The sequence below is a fragment of the Plectropomus leopardus genome, chromosome 4 (genome assembly GCF_008729295.1).
Source record: "Plectropomus leopardus isolate mb chromosome 4, YSFRI_Pleo_2.0, whole genome shotgun sequence".
Lineage (NCBI taxonomy): Eukaryota > Metazoa > Chordata > Actinopteri > Perciformes > Serranidae > Plectropomus > Plectropomus leopardus.
This window is the reverse complement of record NC_056466.1, coordinates 15,894,269-15,909,816: the sequence shown is the minus strand read 5'-3', so window position 1 is coordinate 15,909,816 and position 15,548 is coordinate 15,894,269. Positions and strand designations below refer to the sequence as shown.

Sequence of the window (15,548 nt, the reverse complement as noted above, 5' to 3'; positions counted from 1 at the left end):
CTTGGGGCTCCCCCTATTGGCCAAATAAAAGACTCTGGATATTAAACTACTGTCTAGCTCCTCTGCACTTTAATAACTGGGTGAAGGGTATGCTGTCCTGAGGGTTTAAGTTAAATGTGGTACAAGTCTCATTATCTGAGAACTTATTTCTGCTCATTATTTTGTAGAGAAAGCAATAAATACAGACAGACCAGTGAGTACCTATTATTTAATGTGATGCATTTGCTCAAAGAAACTGAATTTAAGGTGGATTAGATAAGATTTTTATGTAAGTATAAATCTTAAGCAGCCTTAACAAACAGGACAAACAGAGAAGAGCTTCACATCCACCCTAATTGAGTCTCTGCCCAAATTAAATTCTGGTGTCAGGTACAGTAAAATATTTGCACTTCTCTGCCAACAGAAACTGCCAAATCGAAACTCAAGAAAAAAAGACAACAACTTCTAAACAATAGTAAGAAAGCGCTCAGTGCCAAGAGACCAGGGCTTCCAAACATTAGATCTTTTTGCCTCACTCGCACATTATTATCCTTCGGTATCGAGTAATTACACGCCACCCAGGTAGATAAATACAAAGGTGCTGTGTGCAGCCTACTGATGTCACGTCACCTGATTCAGATTTGATTTGCTGTTGTCATTGCAGCTTGTGTTACCTAGGGTGCGTACCTTTTAGTAAATGGAGCTCTGGATGACAAGTGGAAACACAATGATACACAAAATGTTGCACTGAAAGAACGAATCATTAAAGTGCAGTAAAGATTTTACCATCAAAGACAGACATTTTGGGAGAAAATGGAACAAAATACAAAAGTCTTTTTCTCTATTCTTAAAAACATGGTAATAATAACTTCCACTGGAGGATTTACTGCTGTAGACACTTCAAGCTTTCAGAAGTGTTCAGTTTCAAGTGTATTTGTGGCAGTACTGTCAATAATGCACTGTGTAGGGGCGACCCCGGATTTGATACCGGCCTGTGGCCCTTTGCTGTGTGTCATTCCCCCCTTCTCTCTCCCACCTTTCCTGTCTATCTAACACTGTCCTGTCAATAAAGGGAAAATGCTCCAAAAAATAATCTTTAAAAAAAAAAAAAAAAGCACTTTGTGTCTGGCTGTGTTGAGTGTTACCTTTTCGTGGTGTTCAACGAGAATTTCCACCACAATGTTCTGAAACTTAAGATCCATAATGGCAGCAACGGTCTCCTCCTGTGGCCTCATTAATGTGGGGCCAAACACCACGCCCAGGTTGGCCACGGTCATCAGATTCTGTTTGCTGTGAGCCGCCACACTGAGGAAGATAACAACACACATTATATATCTTTTACTCCAACTTACCTTCTCAGCTTCACTGATTTTAGGGACAGACTAAAACTGCAATTGAAAGAGAAACAATAACTTCCGTTTCTACCTCATTCTTAAATAAGCTACTGAACACTTGAAAGAAAAAGGTGCAGATTAAATACAAACAAAGACAAACAGAGGACAACTCTACTGTACTATAACTGTAATTAGTTCCTATTTAAACAAAATTGGGGGAAATTAAATGAAAGTTAAGTATGAGAGCAAACAAGACAATGAAGACAAACATAGTTGCAAATGGCAAGTACAACTAGGCAGCTGCCTGAAAAAAAAAAAAAAGAAAAACCATGACACTCCATACAAGTTTTACTAATGCAAACTGTGTAAAAGAAGTGGTAAGCCACCAGGTCTCATAGCATTTTGTCTCATGATAAATCTAGTTGGTGGATGGCAAACTAAACAAAAGCCAAAATCATTAAATACAGGGCTGAGTAAAAGTGCTCCTCTGCTCTTTTTCCCAAAACGTCAATGTTTCATTACATCAAATCTTTATCATTTTTATGATGTTAAGAGAGAGCTGGTCTTTGTTTTAGCCTACTTCTGCTAAAAAGCACTGCACAAAAAATCAAGTCTGTATTGTTTCTTCCTATAATGCATAATTTCTCAATGAGCAGACGTATCAAAAAGTCCAAAACGGCTCAGGAAAAACAATGAGAAGTTGCTATCTTTAGGGATTACTTTAAACTTTCTTTTGATCCAAAGGCACTACAAACTGTGGAAACATAAAGCAGTCACTGCATTTTGAGATAATATAGCAACTGAAAATGGGGGATTTTAACACATAGTATGACATTTAATGTTTTTAACAACAACAGTAAGCTGTCGCAAATCCCAGCCGATACCCTTCAATCCAAACATTAAGTTGTCCTGCATGTACAGTTTGGCATTTATAGTTTCCTACACTGAATATAACATTTAATCAAAAATGAGAGATCTGTACATCTGGACTTTTTGAAGTCGCACACATGTACCTGATAAGGCTTTCCTTATCGATTCCAACAACAACTATGAATACTTCTGGCTGTGGCTATTCTGGTTATTTCAACAACACGTTAATGACATTCGATATGGAGGAATGATACGTTTTATTCGGTAGATGAAACACCTTCAGCGGGTGAAACTTTATCTTAGGAGGTCAAAAAAGTGGAAGGAAAAAAAAACCTTAATTTGAAGAAAAAGTTATACGGACAGGTGAAGAGATTTCACACTCAAAATATGATGATATGCAGTGCATCTGCAGAGAGACAGTTTAAATAGCTTCAAAGGATGCCTTTGAAGACAAAAACATTGGTGACAACTCACATTTATAACATCTCTGAAACCATTTCAGATAGGAGTGTGAAATTCTGGCTTTGCTTCCTTCCCCTGCAGGACATGCACACACGCCAACTTCAGAAAAATATTCGAGTCTCTCCAGTCTGGAGAATTTCACGCTGGATAATCCAAATTCAATTTCAATAGCGCTGCCTTTTTACCAGAGCCTGATTCTGCAGCGGGTTTCTATGAAATAAGATCCACCAGACTTTCACTGCCTCAGGGAAGAGGGATTATTTACTTATCTTCAATTTGCTCATATTTAGTTTATAAAAAGCTTGCTGAGGTAAAACCTTGTAATGTTAGCTAACATTATTTCTTAAATCTTTCTTCCTATCTAATCTCACAAATGGAGTGATGCACAATAGTGGTCTATCCAGGGGTGTATGGAGTAATCTCAAGAGAGGGCTTAATTTGAGAGGTCCATTTCATTTCACTTCACTGGTGGGCTGCACAGCGGCATGCTGAACAGGTATGCTAGGCTACACAATTCTCCCTAAAATGACCTAAGAAAAGACACCCCCCACCCCCCCCAAAAAAATGTTAAGATGCTAGCGGCATCAATTTTCTTACCCAGCAGTCACTGAGTAGACAGAGAGGAGATAGAGTGACAGCAGGGAAGGGGGAGTGAAGAACGTGGGAGTGAGGGAGAGAGAGAGAGAAAAAAGCATGTGGAGTGAGAATGAGGAGACAGACAGGAAGAGCAGAAAGAGAGAACTGAGAGAGAGAGGGGGTGGAGATTGGGTGAACTATGACCAAGTAACTATGAACACTCACTTGGCCAGATGCTTCATGAGCAGCCCGAGGACTTGTCGATTCCTCTCTGGTAGTTTGTGGACCAGGCAGTGGACGGCTTGGATACGAGACTCTGGACTACCGCCCTCTGTTCAAACGCAGAAGCAGCCATGCACCGGCATTAAACTACAAGGATTTCTCTGTGCTCCTCAGGTGGCTAAGAGCCAACGCAGCTGCGATCGAATACTGTACAACATTAGCAAGCCGCAAATTTAAAGAGATGATGATACAGTACATGCATTATTGATCTGCGTAGTTCACAATCAGAGTTTAAGGTAAAGACACACCAAATAAAAGTCAGTGAAAGATATGACACATCTACTACTTTAAAAGTCCTAAAAAACTAATTAGATACCGTCCAGAAAACTAAAAAATGAGGAAAAGTCAGCAGACCTTTAAGGACACAATGATCAGAGGCTATCACCCTCGAGGATAAGGATTGGAGGATGATACATCCCAGTTTAAATAAGTGAGGAAGAGGTGTGAAAGTGATATATGGTTTGAAGCCTCCCAGAATTTGGCAGCAGGGACCACTATGCTGGCGAGGGAGATAGCTTTACGTTACTGTCGCTACCGTATAAAAGGGTTGTGTTAAAACCCCCCAAGATCATCTCTTAAACATTTCCTCACACATGGGCATCTGACCGCCCACACACAAACACACACACACATACAGACACACAAAATATCATTACTATGGGAACGACAAGGATTTAAACATGGAAAAAAGCTGCTTATGGATGCTGTCATCCATCAAAAAAACATTCGTTGCTAATCCATTTTTTCCCCCTCGTTATGAGGGCATTGCGAGCGCCTGATAAAAATGTCAACCTGATCCAATTATAGCACTTGTTGTAATAAGATTCAAGTTTGGCTGGCTTTAAAAACATTCCCCACATAAATGATGTTATGTGGGCGAAAGAAAAAAAAAAGTGTGTCTTTTTGCTGTTCAAGGTCACTCTGTGGACCCTTTGAGGGCATGTAAATTACAGCATATTTATCATTTAAAACCTTTTAGCTTTAACCTGGAATGGCTTATTTGGCCACACATTTTTAACAGCAGGTTGAAACAGGTGGAAATTATATGAAGATGGGCAGTAAGCTCACACGGGATTCTTGAATGGCTGATAAATGTCAGAAACACAGTGTTGTAAAACAGGCTGAAATGTCAAAAATGTATGCTTAAGCCAAAGTCAGCTGAAAGGTTTTTTGGGCAGTCAGAGTGGGCTGACTGTATTCACTGGAAGTCAAAAAACAATAAATTAACATTTTTCATGGTAAGAGTGCACATTTCTGAAAACAAGTAAGAAAAACATACAGATGTAGTGTTAAACTTCTTAGAGACCTCTATCAAGTGTTTTAAACTCTTAAGATGAGGACAACTGTGGATGCAACCTAATCAGTATTCAACACACACACAGACCAATAGCTTTCAGACTATGAACCCTTTACTTAAGAGGATTGACCACTATTAGCCACTTAAAAGAATTGGTAAAAAGTTTCCAAAAAAGTTAATAAAAGTAATTTCACTGTTTTTCACCTGACTGCATGTTTTCAATAACTCACTCAAGGAGAACAAACTATTGGACTCCAGAGACTAAACTGACGTCCGTTTCAGACTGATACAACACATGTGTACACTGCTGTTTGATTAAGGTCTGTATTCAGATTAAGTGATGGTAGAAGAGGTGGTCGAACTTACTCGCCGGGCTAATAAACTCTTTGTAAAGTCCATAGGTCATCAACGGCTCAGGAAGGCTCCTTCACAGAGATAGTGAGAGAAAGAGAGAAGGGTGGGGGCGTTGGGGGGAGAGAGTTGATGTGAGTATGGGGGGGACAGAAATAGCCTGCACACTGTTTTATAGGGTCTGCGCACAGCAATGATTAATGTGGCTGGGCCAGGGGATGGAATTAGATGGTGCACACGTTGAGATAACCAAGTTCATCTGAAGGTACTTTCACACTGCAGCTGGCCAGCAGCCAAAGGTACTTAGCCTCAGAGGAAACTGAGGAGATTGACCCTGCTTTATTCCAGCAGGCCAGACACAAAGTAAAAGACAAGTCAGAGCAACACTCAGCATGGTTTAATATAGCATAACAATATGGATATGCTGTGTTGGCTTAAACTGTGTTTAAATATGACTAAATGTTGCGGAGAGGATTGCCTGACTAAACACAGTCAAGCCCTCCTCTACTCTGCGAGATGAAACGAGAGAAGATTATAAGTGTGACAGAGTCCTACGACCCATTAGAAAATGCTTCCTGGCATGGGTCAAAGCTTACAATCAGCCAATCACAACATAACCTTATCATTGTCATTTTTATCCTGGTTAGAATACTTGACGGACAATAGTCTTAAAATTACATGAAAAACTACTATTTTAATTTCGGTGGCACTTTAAAGAGCAGCTCTATTATTTTTATATTTTTGTGGGTTTACATCATTCTGTAGCTTTCCAGTAGTTTTCATGATGTAATCATATCCACAAAATCAAATTTGGTTATGTTTTAGCCTCAGAATGCTACTTTCCCAAGCCTTCTTTAAAGAAAACTTATCCATGTGACATGATGACGGTTTCTGCATAATGTTGTTTACATATAAAACAACGCACTACTGTGGATGCAATGTTGATTCAGTTCTGAAAGTCATACAATAACAATCAGACTAAGTGATAGCCTGGGGGGTTAAACCTGCAGCTCCAGTGTGCTGTGAGGTAAAATAACTGTTTCTATCAATGGAGTCTGGTGGCATTGAAGAAACCATTGCTGACGGCTTCAGTTCCCTGCTGGAAAGAGCTGTCTGATGGCAATGTGGCACAGTAAAATAAACCTAATATAGCGTACACTTAAACTGATGTTCTGTTTATTTTGGTGGTTCTTTTATTGGCTGCTCCTCCTGTCCATAGCCACCAGACTCCTTTGACAGAAATGGTAATTGTGCTTTGCAGAACACAAGGAGTTACTAGTTACCACTATCGCTGATTGGTTAGTTAGTTGTTTTATTGTGTACTTTCAGGGAAAAACTAAGCTGGCGTCCACAGCTGTAGGCTACATTGCTAAACTTATGTGTGCTGCTACTCTTGTTTGCCTCCCCGAACAGGGAGCATGCTGACCGCCATCTAACCGGAGGTAATAAACTGACTGTGGATCTAATTATGTGTTCAAACAATACAAATGCATTATTATATTATATCTCGATGTGTCTCCACCTGGTTAAATGAAGGTAAAATAGCACCATGTTTCATCTCCAAGCTCAAACCTGCCAAGCTAACACTGTTCTCACTCTCCGCTTACATTGACAGCGAAGGCATGTATGGAGGATCAGTGCTGTAACCTATGTCACTGCTTTTTAATGACAGCTGAGTGGGAGTTTCCATTCAAAAAACCCAGAAAAGAATGCAGATGGACCCACCCTTGAATTACTAACAGTGAAAATAAGAGAGAAATGAAGTAGATTAACAACAACTTTAATGCTGTTATTCTGTATTTGAACTTAAGCACTGTTAATTAAACTGCTACAAATTATTGAAAATATGGCTTAATCATAATGAATAGTTGTCTTTTTTAATTTGACATTTAATTATTTAAATACATAAGCATCAGCTTCTTGTGAGTATTTTTTGTAAGGAAAAGAAGCAGATTCCAAACTCAAAAAACATAACTTTGCTTTCATTTAAATCTGCAAAGCCAACTCAATTTGTTGCTAACTGCACATGTTTACAAAAACAAATTGGCATTTAAATGAAAACTGCCTCAGCCTTCTGGAGCCCCACTACATTTTTAATCTTTGAACTTCACCCACACTATCTGTCAACCAAGGAAGGAGTTGGTGAATGTGGAACAGGCATACAGTAAGCAATGTGACCTCGCAAGGAGTTAATTATGCAAAGGCACTTTGCATAATTAACTCATTTTTATAAAAGACAGAGACAACAATGGATTCAATGTTTCATATTCAAGCGAACAGAGGCTCTATCATATTCATCAAAAGAGAGAAAGAAAATGTTCCATTAACCACTGGGGTTCTCTTAGGTCAGAAGAGGATTTGCTTCGACACATAGCAACTCTGAATAATAGAGTTTGATGCTTTACGAGATGAATCAAAATGATCAATCCAGGTCCGAGTGTTTCTGAACTGGTCAAGTCGAGTCAAATCATCTGTTTGAATGCATCAGTACAAAGACAAAAATACGGAAACTTAGCTTGCATTTCAACACTGGGCGATGTATCAATATTTTTTTGATATCGCGAAGTGAGACTAGATATCGTCTTAGATTTTGGATATCATGACACCGCAAGTGTTGTCCTTTCCTGCTTTTAAAGACTGATGTTATGTGTAATAAAAATCATTAGAAAATGAATGATATTATCAGTGCCTATGAGTGGAACCTGATGGTTTTAGAGCGGCAACTAATTATTATTTGCATGATCAATTAGTCAGCTGATTCCTTCTAAGATTTTATTGCTAATTTGTCCATAAAATAAATAAATATATATTGAAAAATGTTAGCTTTGATATCAAACAGGTGATGCATTGCTTGTTTTCCTCCAACAGTTCAAAACTCAAAGATATTCAATATGCAATCACAAATAACAAATTAAGGAATCAAACAGTCATATTTGAAAAGCAGAAAACTGTGGATACTGGAACTTTTGGATTAAAAAAAATATCTAAAACAATTAATCAATGATCAGATTAGTGGCAAATTGATACTCTGTTGGTTGACTTAAATTATTCAACAGCTCTAGATGGTTTACATTTGTAAAGGTGCTATTGTGTGTCTTTAATCTCACTGATGCTTACCTGAGATAAAGCTTTAGTGCACTTGTTATTGTCTTGACGTCCCAGTCCTCGCTGGTAGACAGATCCACTTCATTGCTCTTCTCATCTGAATGAATCACAACCATAAAACATTTTCTTACTCAAAAGCTCACTGACTAAGATAACAACACAAAGCACAAGCTAACTATGGTTTTCTGCATTAAGCTCCAGACTCCAGACTGTGATTCTGTGGTCTGCCTAGAAAGTCAAAATATGTAATATAAATATGTAACTTGTAATTAGCCATGTGAGGATAAAAGCAGTGCTACCAGCCTTGGGGGTCGAGTCTAGCCCCAGTGGATATGGAAGGAAGTTACAGCTTCTGTAGAGGGCTGCTGGTTCTATACTCATTACAAGTTTAATTAATCCCTCACTACTTCACTGGCTCCACAGGGACTCCAGCGCTGTGTTGTGCTGAAAATTCAGGGGGCTTTAGTCACACCTTAAGTAACCTCTGATGAATTACAGAGGATGTGGAGGTGCAATGTGTCAGTGTTGTGAGTCACACACATGTACTGTGCAGGGCTCAGGTCACTTTGGCTTCGTGGGTGGTAGGTGGTCTGTGGATATTTATGTTTTTGATTTCAACTAAGCACCGCAGCCAGGAGGACTGTGTGTTTCTCCGCCTGCTCTGTCCACAAAATGGCCTGTCCAATATCAACTTCTGAAAGCAAATGCTTCTGAAGAGTGTTTGTAGCCAAAGCTTCGCCTCTGTAAGTGTGTATGTGTTGAGATTGATGGGGTCTGCACAGGCTCTGTGGTCTGCTCTAACACAAACAGGCTCAGGCTTGGTTAGGTCAAGGACACAAATATATATTTTTGGCAGTAGCAGTTGGAGTAGCATTGATTATGAAGCTACTGACCACAAAGCAGCAGTAAGCTCAGAGATGTAATTATTTGTTGTTCTATGTTATTTATCTACATTAAGCCTTTAGGGACATAACCCCACTGTGTGGTGACTGTAGTGTGGTAGCTGAACTGCAGCTCCCATGACACCATTATGTGCAGAAAAACATGTTGCCATACAATTTAATATCGATGGGGACAGTACACTCCAGATTAAAAAAATACATATTTTTCTGCTCCTATCTGCGGTGTTATTTATCAAACTACATTGTTTTGCTGTTAGTTGCCAAGTGCTGAAGATATGAGCTGTAGAGACGTCTGCCTTCTCAATAATGCAATGAAACTAGATGGCACTCGGCTTTAGGTGCTCAACAATGTCTCTTTCCAGGAATCATGACCGCGTTACTTAAGATAATCCTCAAACATTGTTGTGAGCAATTTCAAAGGAACTATTTTCTTTCTACTGAACTACACTCGCCAACTGTATTGCTGCACAGAAGGAATTGTTCATTTACTCATGCCCGAAAGGCTCACGCTCATGACAGTACAAGATTGAAACATTTGTGGCATCATCCTTGGGTAAATGGTAGGTAAATGCCTTTAACAATGAAAATGTGGAATGTATTGAGTAGCTCTTTGGAAACATCTCACTGCATTCCTCAAATTTTGCCTCACTCTGCAATTATATCTATAGAACCAAAACCTCAGCAGCTGTGATAGCCATATCCCGACCAGCACCACACTCTCCCCTGCCACTTACTGTACAACAGACACTACAGAGACAGAACGCAGCTCAATTTTACAGTCGTCTTCCTGTTATACTGTTGCCTGACATTCAATAGGTGCCGCTCTCTTTGTTTGTACTGTAATATGATGGGAGACTCGTTTTCTATCACTCTGTCCTCTCTGATTGGACCCTGGCCATGTCGGTGGGTGAGAGATGAAAAGGAGGAGGAGTGGGAGGATCCGAAGTCTTTCTTCAGGGTTTAAAGCTCGCTTCACCCACTCAGTGTGAACTGTTGTATGCATGAAATGTTTGTGAATGTGTTGGTTTGTGTAGAAGTAGTACTACCTCTGTCATTTCAGGGATCCAGTATAAGTAATGTTCATCTTAATGACAATATCCTGTTCTGTGTTGTTTTTCAGGGAACAAACATTTAAATGCAAGTAATACTTCTGACTCATTCACAAGAACATGTGGAATTTCAAACCCTCAGACGAATGCTTATTTTACTATATTCAAGCTTTACAGAAACTTCTCAGAGTGCCGCAGCAGAGTGTTAATGGAGTCTACAGCATGAGTCGGCAGGTTGGGAGGCTGGAAGGTTTTGGAAAGGAAGCTGAGACAGGCTGGCGGCTGCCTGAGTTTGTTGTCATTCTGAACACAGAGCTGAAAGTGAGCTGGTGTCTGCTGGAAACGGCAGGAAACCAGAGAGCAGACAGAAAGCAATGGAAAGGACAGAGGACAAGCTCTATAGAAAGGAGTTGAGTGAAAGGGATTGAAGACAAGTAGGAGGCATAAAGGCAACTGACAGACTGAGCCAGCCATGAGCACGTGCGAGTCGGTTTTAGTGCTGTGTTAATGAAGCAAAAGCCCAAAAGTGCAAGGATGTTGATGGGAGGGATACTGTCTGGTTTTCTACGGGATATAAAACTAAAATGAAGTGAGGCAAAGATACATCCTGGCACTTGTTGCACTTTAGAAAGACATGGTACTGATAGGCTGAGTCATGGGCTGATTGTCAATCGCTATCTTTTTTAATATCGCCCCGACAGACACATCCATTACGTCAGCACTTTCAGCTAACTGGGGGCAACCTAATATCACAGAGATAGTGCAGTGGCATATAAATTAAAATTTTAACTACATTCAGCTCTTACCAGAAACTCTGCACAAAAAATACATTTCCAGAGCAGGAAGAAAATCTAAGAGGCTTTAACTTACCAATCATTAATGAGAGGAGCTTCTGGACCTTGGAGCTTACTCCGACAACTCTGTACAGGCCCTGGTCATTAATACCTGACAACAACAATGAAACTTTATTTGTATGGCACTTTTCTTAATAAAGTTGCAAAAAGGACACAAAAAGCAAACAATAAATTAAACACAAACAAAAATAAAATATTATACACAAGGTTTCCACACATTTTTACCAGTGACACCTCTCAGACGTGGTTTGAAGTTGGGTGCCATTTCAAATCTGGACAGGTATGAACGCTTCATTTCAGCTTAATTTGGCCACAATTCTGCTCAGCACCAAAACTGCTGATGTTTGTGCACCAAAAACTTTTGACATTTTAATGTAGAGCCTCCATCTAGCACAGCTATGACCTGCCTATCTCTTGATATATGTATCATATTTGTTGTTCAAAATTTAAACATTAATAAACATGCACTTCCCAAGGCATTTCTGGATAGGCACGTTGGACATTCCTGCTGCCAACCTGCGGTATGCATCACTGCGTATAGCGTGATATAAGTGACGTTCAACAGTAGCATTCATTCTAACATTCTTTTTATATCAAAATGATTTCCGTGTCTGGAGACTGCTTTTCTAATTTAATAATTTCATGACTGTGGGGAGTCTGTATGCATATATATATATATATATAAATATATATATGCACATATAGATATATAGATAGACAGAAAATACCTACATGTATTTGGAGAATACAGCAGCTGTCATTGCAATCTGAACTATGTTCATTAAAATAGATAAATATTGCATAAAGTAATATCTGGCATGTTGAGAGGGACTAGACCAAGTCTGACTCTTTGACTGAAAGAGATCAGATAAACACATAAAGACTGAAGCAAATGAATAAGAACTTTAGGTCTGCTCAATGAAAGACATCAGTATTTCTACAGTACACGCTGCCTGCAGTACCTGCTGTTCAGCCTTTTGTTTCAATATTGGAGCAAGTCTGCCCCCTTGTGTACACATAAAGATACTACACTCATGTTACCTGTTCACAACCCACCAACTCTCACGATAAATAATTCACTTTGCAATTCTTTCAACTGAGCTTTTATATATTTACAAATCTGAGGCTTACCTCTCGTCTCTATGGCACTTATGGAGTTCTTCATAAAATTCAAACCCACATCATCCAGCTGGGCATCAACTGCAAGTGGAGGCAAAACAAAACACTTAAAATGAGGTGAAACATTGTGCTCATGAGACTTAATGATATTCTTTAAAAAATACAATGTCCGGTACAGCTAGATTACTTACTTCCTCTTTCTTTAGAATAAGTTCTACCAAGATAGTGCCCAATCTGTAAGAAAAAAAACATCTTCATGTTTTTTTAAAGTTTATTTATGTACAGTTAAGCCCTCGGGATATACAGTAAAGTGCAGGTATATAATGATAATGGAAGCATATTAAACTAAAAAGAATGGTTTTCTATAAGATGTCAGTTTAACAGAATACAGTGGGGCTACATGAGCCAAGTGTGAGTGGTAGATGATGACACAGTGCAGGCGGCTGACTCACAGGTTCCTTCCCACCCATGGCCTGCATCCAGAACTTGTGGTCATCCTCCGACAGAGCCTGTACTGTTAGCACCGTGCCTGGCCTGTAAGAGAGCCATACCACATCAGCATTAGGCAAAGCCTTTGAGGTAAAGTGCAGTAAGGCATTAAGGGATGTCAGTGTCAATATAAAACATCAAATGTGATTAGCCAGCTATTGCTTTTGCTTCCTAAATTGCAAGATATCTACACATGTGAGGTGAAGGCAGGAGGCCTCCCCCACACATGTCCAGTGGGCTGGAGAACACATGAGGATTTTTTTCACAGGAAACAAGAGTGCAAGCTGCATGGCTCTACAGATCAGTATTATAGGACATGGCAATCATTTTTGACATATATGAAAATGCTGAACCTTTCAATAACAGATTCTTCATTCATTCACACCATAATACAATGTGCATTGACAACTGTAACTAATGTTTGCATAAATGTGTGTGTATTTACATTTAAACGTTGATTTATTCATTAATTGTGCATGTATATCTAAACTGTGTATGTGTGTATGGATGCATGTCTATGTACTTTTATTTCAATTTTGTACAACTTGTATTTCTGTTTTTCCTTTTGTCTTTCTATGCGAGGACCCTATTGCAATTACTCTGTTTATTATTAGTATTTCATAAAAAAAGCTATTTTTTTAGGAGCTGATAGGGCTCGAAAACTCAAAAACCTTGAAAGCGCATCAGAAGTGGCGAAAAATCTAATATTTTATAGGCTTCGTGTTTGGGTGTGAAATTTTTTTCCATAGCACCCCCTAGAAACATTTTTTTTAAAAAAAGCAGCTTGCACAGTATGTTTCACCCAGAGGTACAAAAATTGGGAGGTTCATGAAATATCCCAGGACTTGAAAAAAAAACAAAGGCTCTTGGAAGCCTACACTGCACCCAACAGGGAGTCAGCCACTATGAATCAACGCTGCATTTTTGGTATTTCAAGGTGAATGTATTTAAATTATGTTGTTGAGAAAAAGGTTTAGCAATCTTTGAAACAAAAAAACACCTTCTGCAAAGGGTGCACACCTTGGATTTGCACTTACTACAAATATAAGCCCTATTAGTCATCCCAGCTGGTTTATGAGATCTACAATCATGTGGGACCAGATGGATATCAACTTACTCATCCCAATCAGAATGGATGTGTGGACTCAAATTTCCGTACTAAATATGTGGTATTGCTCCTCTATTAATACTACAAAAAAAGGGCAGGGCAGAGTTAAGTTGTGTGACAAAATGTGATATCTATTACAGGAAGCACAGCAGGGTATGACAAATCCCTCCCAGCTAAGTGTGTAAGGGCAACCCTCCAACACAAATCCTGCAGTCCTGCCCTCTGCGATCCAAAACACATAGAGCCACAAGCTAAAGTGTAATCAGCAAGTGTGTGGAGCTAGGATCTTTAGCAAAACTGTTAATGTGGAATAACACAGCAGATAATCTATAGGCTCTGTGGCCGCTGTGGGACACGGCACGTGAGAATATTTTGCATTGTGTTCCAACAAGAGTCATCCAGGAGAAAAGTAACAGTGTCACTTGAGACATAGTGTAAAATGAAACCTCCAACGACACGCACAGTATCATCAGGGTTGGGGTCAACAAATTATCGGCCCGGTTGATTATTGGAGCTGATTGTCTGTATTGGCATTTTATTTGAATGATCGGCGTTAAATTTAATTAATTACAAAGTGCAAAGAAAGTCTCAGCATGGGAAGAACTTTTACTTTGTAAAACCTCAGGGAGCTTTTTTTTTTATTTTTTCATTTTTTATTTAACTTTCATTTGACTTAATGAAAAAAAAAGTTGCTGGGAACTTGCTGTATATGATGTTGGACGTTTTCGTTTTGATTAAACATTTGCTAGAGGCATTTTGACAAAGTTTTGCGATGGAGTTTGTTGTAGTCCAAATTCTAAATATTGACAGAAAGATTTTTATTTTTATTGTAATTGCATATCAGTTCCAAATATTGGTTATCGGTTTCATTAACTCCTAATAATCTGTGTCAGTACTTGCCCTGAAAAACAAAAATCAGTTGACCCCTTTTACAGGGTGTTTGAGGATCCGTGTTAGATGAAGTTTTACCGATCAGTTATGTCGAGCTCTAAGCAGAACCTCCTGTCCAACACGTCTGTCGTTTTGCGGAGACAGGATTTGAGCGTGACAGACTCCGTCTCACCCTGAAAAGTAAAAAGCAAACTTTAAAGGTGAAAGATTTAATAGTGGATATGGTTGAAATATCATAAAACTGTGTAGCATTAGAATCCCAGCTCTATGTGTTCTATGACTACTCACCATCTTGCCACCAGATCTGTGGTCGAAGGTCACCATGTGCAGGATCTTCTGCTCTTTGACAAAAGTGCTGTAGCGTTTGACCCAACTTGAACCAAAGGGAGGTGGCCCTGCAGAAACAAGGGTGTGATACAGACATTAAACACTATTTGGATCGAAGTGCAAGGGAAGATGTCTGCAATGACTATGTGTGTCAGCAAGGGAGCCACTTAAAAAAAACAGGGTGTCTACAGTAATAAGACACTTAACTTTAATGCTTTTTAAGATGTTTTTGAACCAAATTTGAGACTGCACTTTGAACAAATCATCTTTTTTGTGTTTAAAAATTGCAAGTATAGTGTTAGTATAAAGGTTAGTAGTATATTTGTCATCATGTGCAAATGTAGGTAGGTTTTTTTTGTAAGAATATGGTGTTTGGGGTTGGTTCTTTTACTCTGCATTTTGCCGACAGGTGAGTGCAAGTGTAGGGTAGATAGAAACTTTTAGGTTCAGTGGTAGTTTTAAAGATTTGTAATATCTGAAATGTGGACTTTACCACAGAAGAGCTTGACTCAATATGACAAAAGGAATTTAAAAGATGGACAAATGAAACTGG

General features: G+C 39.1%; 1 protein-coding gene across 3 annotated transcripts in view; it reads right to left on the bottom strand.

Moving 5' to 3' along the window:
• The window catches only part of arhgap10 (Rho GTPase activating protein 10), a 57,875-nt gene that overhangs the window by 18,329 nt on the left and 23,998 nt on the right, over nucleotides 1–15,548 (bottom strand). For all 3 annotated transcript variants that reach the window (XM_042484797.1, XM_042484796.1, XM_042484795.1), the window contains exons 9-18: nucleotides 14,957–15,063; nucleotides 14,747–14,841; nucleotides 12,633–12,714; nucleotides 12,372–12,414; nucleotides 12,193–12,261; nucleotides 11,078–11,152; nucleotides 8,269–8,353; nucleotides 5,167–5,225; nucleotides 3,447–3,552; nucleotides 1,125–1,284 (exon numbers count right to left, since the gene is read on the bottom strand). In XM_042484797.1, coding sequence (XP_042340731.1) covers nucleotides 1,125–1,284; nucleotides 3,447–3,552; nucleotides 5,167–5,225; nucleotides 8,269–8,353; nucleotides 11,078–11,152; nucleotides 12,193–12,261; nucleotides 12,372–12,414; nucleotides 12,633–12,714; nucleotides 14,747–14,841; nucleotides 14,957–15,063 — 881 coding nt within the window. The remainder of the gene's footprint in view (nucleotides 1–1,124; nucleotides 1,285–3,446; nucleotides 3,553–5,166; nucleotides 5,226–8,268; nucleotides 8,354–11,077; nucleotides 11,153–12,192; nucleotides 12,262–12,371; nucleotides 12,415–12,632; nucleotides 12,715–14,746; nucleotides 14,842–14,956; nucleotides 15,064–15,548) is intronic.